The sequence below is a fragment of the Zea mays genome, chromosome 3, assembly GCF_902167145.1.
Source record: "Zea mays cultivar B73 chromosome 3, Zm-B73-REFERENCE-NAM-5.0, whole genome shotgun sequence".
In the NCBI taxonomy this organism is placed as follows: domain Eukaryota; kingdom Viridiplantae; phylum Streptophyta; class Magnoliopsida; order Poales; family Poaceae; genus Zea; species Zea mays.
The window spans coordinates 82,076,280-82,084,841 of NC_050098.1; the positions used below are offsets into that span (position 1 = coordinate 82,076,280).

Here is an 8,562-nt window from a genome sequence, read left to right on the forward strand (position 1 = left end):
CATTGGTCCTTTTCCTGATCTTGAACAGTGTAGACCTGTAGCATACCAACTTTAGTTACCCGAAACATTGTCTGTTGTGCATAATGTGTTCCACGTGTCTGAATTGAAGAAGTGTCTTCGGGTTCCTGATCGAACCATTGAAGTAACGGATGTTGCCTTATAACTAGACTTGACATATTCAGAACATCCTATTCAAGTCTTGGATCAAAAGGACAGAATTACCCGAAGGAAAACTCTCAAGTTTTACAAGATACAGTGGAACAAACACACGGAAGATGAAGCTACTTGCGAAAGTCAAGACTTTTTAGACAAGAATTTTCCAGAGTTTTTAGCTTCGTGTAAATTGTAAAGTGTGTGCATTTGTTGTAATAGAGGAATGAACCCCAAACCACCCCTACCTTGTACCAAAAATAAGGAAATAAAGATGTGTCACGTTTCCTTTTCCATTACTTGCACTACAGGAAACTGGTTAAAGAACGTGGGTGAAAAACCGTCGAACTTAATGTAATAAGCCGTCGAACTTACCGTAAGAACGTGGGTTTACCGACGAATATAGCTGACGACGATTTTTGGACGAACTTAGAGAAGTAAGTTCGACGGCCCCGTCGAACTTAACATTAAGAACGTGGGTACCGTCGAACTTAACATTAAGAACGTGGGTACCGTCGAACTTAACATTAAGAACGTGCGTTTTTAAGTTCGACGGGGGCCGTCGAATTTATTCACATAAGTTCGGCGGCACCCATGTTCTTAAGGTTAAGTTCGACGGGGACACGTGGCCGTCGAACTTATGTGTCCTGCGTGCAGCTGCGAGGACTACACAATAAGTTCGACGGTACCCACGTTCTTAACCTTAAGAACGTGGGTACCCACGTTCTTAACCCTGCGTGCATCTGCAAGGACTGCACAATAAGTTCGACGATACCCACGTTCTTAACCATTTTCAAGAAAAAATAAAAAAATACAAAAATAAAAAATTAGACACACATAATATGACATGCAACACAATATATCACATACAATACATATTTCAAACACATTGATATATGTTCATATCATAAATTCACACAAGTCCAAATATATAAGTTCACAAATTCACATAAGTCTAAATACATAAGTTCACAAATTCACACAAGTTCACATCCATAGTTCACATTTTTAGTTCACAAGTTCAAACACACAAGTTCAAACATTAGCTCCATCGCTCTCGATCAGGACATCGGATTGTTGTTCGTAGCTCCACCACTAGAATTGAGACATATGTCCGCAAAGTCAACGTGAGGGGAAGGAGTCACTTGATGAGAGCTGGAATCCTACAAAATAAACCAAAATTCTCATAAATACACAACTGGCATTAAATCACATGTACACAAAGATATAGGAAAGCATGATAAACACAAAATGTGGCTTCCATATTTGTGCATGAACATGAACATGAGAGTGAAAACAGACTTCATTTCAAGACGCAGCACCGTGTTATTTAAAATGATGCATCGTGCAAAGGATCCGCGATGTTAACTGTCCAAAAAACTACTTTGGAAATTCAGACTTAGACGTTATTCCAAATCTAAAAATTCAGAATTCAGCCACCTAACAGCCCAAAGCATGTCACAACAAAACAGCTCTCAAAACACTAAATTCCAGATTCACTAAACCATGTTCAGGTTAGTTTACCTGACAGAATTCAGAATTTAGTGTTGAACTGAGCACCAAACTAACCTGACAGAGAGTTACTCTACCAACACCTCAGCTTAAAACTTCCTAGATCAGCCACAAAAGAACTCCAAAACAGCTCTCACAACACTAAATTCCAGATTCAGTCATTATTCACAATCTAAAATTTTCAGCACGCTGTAATATGTTGTACAATATCCAGACTTGCAAGTATGTCCACTACGAGCTTGATCAAACACCAGATGTATAAGCAGTAGTGGAGTAGTCCCAAAAAAGTCCAATTTGTAGCAAATAAAAGTAGCAAGCAGCATGAATCAGGAACGTACCGCTGGTGATGGAAGTGGCTGTGTTGGCCATGGAGGGCGTCCCCAAGGCCCCATTGGATGTGTAGGAAAATAGGTATATTGCCAATTCTATCTAGATTCAAAAGAACGATTTTTTATCTAACTAGAAAATAGGTATATTGAGTGGAGAAACATAAGTCCAAACATATTTCGTTTTAGGCCCTTTAGTAGCCTTTCTAGTTCAAATTTTTATAGGAGTGAATTTTATGTTGGGTTAACAAATCTTGTTTGTATGGATGGAGCACGGTTCTTTTCTTGGTATAGCCGTATAGGTGAGAAGGTCTTCTCTATCATGCTATGTCAGGAGATGTCATACCTCCATAGGTTGTCAGAGTTTTCTTTTATTTTCTTAAGAGGATCTAACTATTTGGATTCAAGATAGAAAATAATAGGGAAGATGATATGGCATACCGGAAGCCAAATGCATGCAATACATGATCCTGCTGCTAGCAACGATATTACAAAGCAAGGAAGGAAGTATGGAAACCTGAAAATTAGATGCATAATTTTTGAAGGTTTATAATAGTCGTCTAAAAACAATGAAATAGTTAAATGCTAGAAATTGTACTACTAGAAATAATTTACCTTCCTGATGCTAGAAATATTTTTGTCGACCACTATCCCTTTTTGTACACATCAGAGGTCAGTTATGATTAAGGGATACATGATGAAGGCACTCATTAGCATTTCGAATTTAACTTATACTGCTATCTAAATTCCATAATCTTCACCTGTGCAAGGAAGCCTCCAATAGCAGGCCCAATAACAAGAGCTATGGCTCGTGAAGATGTAACCTATTACATAATCAATATCACAGACACAAGTTAGTTACAAGTAAAAATAAACACAAAAAACTAAGAACTAATAAAAAAAGTTGAAACAAAGGGTTGCAAATAAAAGGATTGCTCCTACAAGAGAGATTCCCAGAGCTTGGTGCTCTTTCCTGCAGACTTCTGAAGCATAAGCCTAGCAAATGCAGCAGATGCAACCATGAGAACTTAAGAGATACATCATTTTATAAATACTGGTCTAGCAACAGATGTAGCTAGCTATGTACCTTGATGGGTCCAAGTATACCACATAGCAACCCAAGTAATCCCCTAGTCACAATTGCCATCCAGTAAGTTGTGCTAAGTCCAAACAGTGTGTTGAACACAATCCTGAAAAAGGGAACCAGAACAACATTTACTTACTAGGTTAGTCCTGTCAAATTGGATGGATGCTAAGGTTGATCTCACAGTTTGAGTTCATGATCGATCCATACACTGAGAGGATGCTGATCACAATGCATGGCTTCCTTCCATACTTGTCAGCGAACATGCCCCATGGCACGGCGCTGATGGCCCTTCCAAGGAAATAGGTAGCCCCTAACAAGAGAAATTAGATACAGCTAGCCACTGAGAAAGTAAACAGCACCGATAATAAAACAATAGTCAAATGAGACAGCAAAACAATAATAGATGAAAGAAGACGCTGCTCACCAACAAAACCAGCATAAAACCCAATGTCTTGCTCCTCTTTCGCCACTTTCAAGTCCCTGATATCTTGTTTGATTGCAATAAAGGTGAATATTTGTTTTTTTTCTGAATCAAATTGTGGAACAGAGCAAGTACTCTGCATACAAGTTAATAGTGAGAAGGCGAAAATTGGGATAAAAAATACTGGTGAGGAAATGTTTGGTTCCATCAATCATGGTAGCTTTGATTTGTTCAAGGCCAAGGATTCTTACTTCGTAAGAGGTTAACTGGTTTCAGTTCATGTAGAGGATGCCAAATTTAGACCTGCAAGCTAATTGTGTTTTCATGGTGGATAAATACTATGCCAGCCATTGTCTGATACTATGATTCGGAGTAATGACCATACCATTACCAGCTCTGAATAGGAAACATTTGTGCTGCCTCTATGATCAACACTGAATTTTAAGCAATTTCCGAATACTGTAAACACGGTTGAACTGAAAGCCAACACATATGTACTTGCACGATGGCCACAAACTAGAATACTACCTACAGTTCAGCATGCTAAATAAGTCACCTGCACCGGTTGGGCAAGCCTAATTATGGCCACTTCTAAAGCCACCATACAGCATGTGTGCACTAGAGATACCGCAACAAAGCAATACTACAGTAGTAGTATCAATCATGCGCACACAAAAAAAGCAGCTCTAAAATAAATCAATGAGAAAATGCCACGGACTCCATCCACCTTTTGACACCATAGCGCTACACCACAATTAACCACTCCCCTCCGGCACCTCAACAACAGAAGGAACAACTTTCAGCCCAAAATTTCTGAATCCGTTATTGCCCCCCAACTGAAGCTAGGAGTCGAAGCTACAAGGGTTATAACACCAGATCTCGGGAAACGACCGGGGATTGAAGAGGAATCGCGTGTTAGTGTTTACCTTGCGGAGAGGCTCCTTGCTTGCTCCGTCCATGAACCGTAACAATTCATCACCTCGGGCTCTCTTCACGATGCCTAGTTCCCTTGTTCCCCTTCTCGTGCTTTGGGATTCTCGGGGCCGTTTCGATTCCTGCTTCCCTTCATTTTGATGCCTGGTTCCCTTGTTCACTTTGAATGGCCATTATAAATTTTAGCATTGAAGGTGACAGCAGAGAGAAAATGAAACTAAAAGTGCTGACATATATCTTAAGCAGTTCAATATGATAAACACAAGACAATTAAATAGCACTTAGCAGCAACCCCTACCAATTGAAAATTCCATATACATGACACGAGCGGTACCAAGCTTCATTACTCCAAATTTACTTTTTAGCAAAAGCAACAGTAATCAAAAGAGATATCAAACTCAAAATAATAGTACTATCAGATTAACATAGATTAAGACAACATTAAACAAACTCCTTCATAAGTATGTAGCAAGTATGAACATTGACAATATTGTGCACCTCCAAGTGCAGAAAAAGGATTTCAGTCCACATTCTCATATCCGTCCCCATGCCAATGCAATACAGATCATTATTCCATAGAAATAATGAAGGATTTCAGTCCACCGTGGGCATACATAGCTAACCTAAAGATTACCACTGAAAATTTTGAAGGAAGAAGTCAATTTCAGTACCAGTTGCCTAGAGATCCATGGATGGAGAGAGAGGTCGTCGCTGCATCTGAAGCTGCATCTGAACGTCGTCACTGCTAGGGAATCGGAATTGGCTCCGGAGCGAGCTGACATCGGTGGCTAGATTGGACCTCCACATTGCAGATCGACTCTGCCGCCAGGAACGTGGTCTCCAACCCAGACCATCTGCGATTGGGAGAAATGTGTGCTGCTAGACACCATATCCCGGCCAAATCTCCTGTTGTCGCTTCCTGCCATGGCTCCATGAAGAAGAAGAGCGCGCGAGGGTGGAAAGCAACACAGGAAACCACAGCGATGCGCGCGCGTGAGTGGATTGGGGAACCTTGGCTCGCACAAATTCTCGACGGCGCGCTGGAACTGGTACTCTCCCCCGTACACCTCCGTGGCGGCGGAGCGAGATCCCGCGAGGCCCTGGATCGCCGCCTTGAGCTTGTATAGTGGGCCCTTCCTGCGCTTCCGCGCATCGGCCTCAGTCGGGTCGCCGTCGCCGTCGCCGGCCTCCTGCTTGAACGCGCGACACCGCAGCAGGGATGGCCGCTGAGTGGGCGAGGAGGAGGAGGGGGACGGCCGATGATCCGGAGAGCGGTGGTAGAGCGGCGGCGCGGCCTGCTAGTGAGAGAGAGAAGCGCGTGGGTGAGAATGAGACAGGTGAGAGAGAGCCGCGCGTGGCATTGGATTTAGGTTTTCATGATTAAGGTCGACGGTGTCCACGTGCCCGACGAACTTAACTTAAGAACGTGGGTACCCATGTTTCTAACTCGTTAAGTTCGACGGTTTTAGTCAGGGCTGACGAACTAAACTTAAGAACGTCGGTACCCACGTTCTTAACATAACCCATGAACTTAACTCAAGTAAGAACGTCGGTACCCACGTTCTTACTTTTACCCACGAACATTTATCAGTTTCTTGTAGTGTTGCCCTAGGACTTTTAATCTCGGGACGAGATTCTTTTATGGGGGGGAAGGATGTAACACCCCTAGTGTTACTACCACTAAAACATGAGAATAACATCATAAGCATTGGCATGTCATGTGATTGTTACACTTAGAATGCATTCACTAGGCAAAAAGTTCAAACAAGTTGTATTGATGTGACATGTTATAAGTGAAACCCTAGGAAATAGTGCTTAACCCTAGATTGGGCTTAATAGAGCAAACAAGGCTTAATAAGGGAAAACTTCAAAACTTAATTGAAGTAGTCATAAAATGTCACCAGGAATGGACTTAAGTAACATCCAAACCCTAGAAGTACTAAAAACCCTAAATAAAACCCTGGAAAACCCCTAGACTAAAACCCTAGGGGGCTAAGTGCAAAATTAGTGCACTTTTGGACTAAAGTACAAAAACCATGAAATTAAGGCATCTTAACTCATGTGGTTCACAAGTATGTGGATTTGCAACCTAAACCCTGAGATTTGGACCGATTTGCAAAAAGCCACATTTGAGCTCTATTAGGATAAGTCTGAAATTCAGTGGGATTGGCTCAACTTTGGGGCCCTATATCATCCAAATTATAAAGTTTTTGCCCTAGGTCACCACATCAAGTTTGTAGAGCTATGAAAGGGGAACAATTTTGCTATAGAGATCAAGTCCTGGTACTATGAAAAGTTTTGAGAAAATTGGATTCAAAGTTGGGCTGTCAGGCTGTCCTAAGTCTGAATTCAGACTCACATTGTGATTGAGCAAACCTTGAACTGGGATTCGACCATGATCCAATAGGAATTTGACTAGAGATGCTATAGTAAAAATGAAGATAGATTATAGGTCTATAACTTTGATGCAGATGAATTATGAGGTTATCACATAGAATTTGGAGAAAATCAGCCCTGATTTTGCTCTGTCAGTCGTTCTGAAGGAACTATGTGATGGTACAGTATCCTGATCGGATTGCCAGCTCAGTAAGCTCGCCGCCGGCGATCCACGTGTCCAGATTTGCGCTGGTCGCCGTGATTCGTGCTTGGCACGCAGAGGATATCCCTGAGAAGGTAAAAGATCTCACGGGGGAAGGGATTTGATCGCGGATTGAAGTTTATCACCGTGGCTGTAGCCGTTGCGACGTGGCCGGACCGCCAGCGTCGCCGTGGAAGCTCCGGTGACCTCGGTTGTGCCACGCTATAGCTTGTACTGTGTGGTAGTAATCGTGGCACCCTTTGGAGTATAATCCTTGAGTCGTTGCACCGGTGAACGCCATGGTCACAGCCACCCGTGTTCTTCCCTATCTCCGGCCGCCAGCACGCCGTGACCAAATTGAGAGCCACCGACCCCGAATCCTATAAATTGAGCACGCCCTCGGCTCCGCCATGTAGTCAAGCACTCAACGCACCCACCCGTGCCTCCAATTAGTCACCAGAGAACTCCAATTTGGGATTTTCCCCAAATCGGTCAAGAACACCGCAGAAGTGAGCTCACCGTGGCCAGCTCTCCACTGGTCCGATCGTGTTCCCCTCGCTCTTGTTCTAGCATTCCTGTGTGTTCTTAAAGCTCATCGGCCCGACCAATTGCTTTAAACCAGAGTAGATCGATGAGAACACTTTGATTTGTCCCCGGATTGCGCGGTCACCGTGGACAGAGTGATTAGGAGTTCGAATCTTGCAATTAGGTGAGGGGAAATGATTGTCAGGGGTAGAATTAGGTGCCAGGCAAGCCTAGGGTCCGGTCCTTGCATATCTCGACCGGCACAAGCTCGCCGGAAGATCTGCGCGTCGCCGTCCACCGTCGTGGACCTCGTAGTGTGAAGGGATAGAAACACAGGGGTTTATTTGCAAACATCAGTGACTGCAGCAAATAGTGTCTTGGACTCTTTTGAGTTATTCAAAAAGAGAGGGTCCTCGATGCAATGTCTACACGCGGGTGCGCGTGGGCGCGTTTTCGCCAGCTTGTGGGCCGACTCAGGCCAGTTTAAGCCCAATTCTGTAGCGCCTTTTTCTTTTTCTTTTTCTTCTAGACTTAGAAAATTCCTAGAAAATTGTAGAGAAATGCTAAAAATACCAACCAATTTTATTAGGCTCCTAATTTTCCATAGAATTTAATAAAAATAGTTTCATGATTTTTAGTTCCAATAGGGAATTTTGGGGCATTTAAAATAGCCAAAATCCATACTTCTGGAATTTTAGGGAATAATTTGTAATTCCAAAATTCACCAAACTTTTTAGGTAAACTTTAAATATTATTTAGAAACCTTGGGTAAAGTTTGGTATGATTTGGACTATGCTTAATACTTAGAACCCAAAACCCTAGCCCCCCTGCTCTATGAACTTCACTATAGACTCCGAAAACCCTATGTTCTCAGAGATCCATGAAGGAAAGTTATATTCAAGACCTTAGATAATAAACTTTTATTATCTTAGCATTTTCATGAGCATTACATGAGCATTCATGATTATATATGGTTATATCTTGAGAACGAAGAGGAAATAGAAGTCGAAGAAGCAAGGACTTCACCACC

The 8,562-nt window shown here is 42.5% G+C and overlaps 1 protein-coding gene and 1 pseudogene across 3 annotated transcripts; both read right to left on the minus strand.

Annotated features, from left to right (window-relative positions):
• Positions 1 to 1,832: 1,832 nt before the first annotated feature.
• On the minus strand, positions 1,833 to 3,670 carry LOC103650238 (protein ZINC INDUCED FACILITATOR-LIKE 1). Of its 3 annotated transcripts, none has more exons than XM_023302120.1 (6): positions 3,500 to 3,670; positions 3,283 to 3,385; positions 3,076 to 3,178; positions 2,931 to 2,984; positions 2,750 to 2,812; positions 1,833 to 2,091 (listed from the first exon to the last, which is right to left on the minus strand). In XM_023302120.1, exons 1-6 carry the CDS (start codon positions 3,636 to 3,638, stop codon positions 1,906 to 1,908), a joined length of 648 nt encoding a protein of 215 aa, XP_023157888.1. In that variant the 5' UTR covers positions 3,639 to 3,670; the 3' UTR covers positions 1,833 to 1,905. The 3 variants fall into 3 exon arrangements, 2 of the variants coding, with proteins under 2 accessions (XP_023157888.1, XP_035822129.1); XR_004857168.1 differs by having other exon boundaries at positions 2,027 to 2,091; positions 2,430 to 2,812; XM_035966236.1 differs by lacking the exon at positions 1,833 to 2,091 and adding an exon at positions 2,177 to 2,641.
• Positions 3,671 to 4,257: 587 nt separating this feature from the next.
• Positions 4,258 to 6,826, minus strand: LOC111591158 (uncharacterized; annotated as a pseudogene).
• Positions 6,827 to 8,562: the final 1,736 nt, after the last annotated feature.

Excerpts from the sequence above, each read along its gene's own strand:
- LOC103650238 (XM_023302120.1), bottom strand. The coding sequence starts at position 3,638 with ATGCAGAGTACTTGCTCTGTTCCACAATTTGATTCAGAAAAAAAACAA. Across the intron at positions 3,179-3,282 it reads GTGATCAGCATCCTCTCAGT|GATTGTGTTCAACACACTGT; the intron begins GTATGGATCGAT and ends TCCCTTTTTCAG. Across the intron at positions 2,092-2,749 it reads TTGGAGGCTTCCTTGCACAG|ATAGAATTGGCAATATACCT; the intron begins GTGAAGATTATG and ends TTTTGAATCTAG.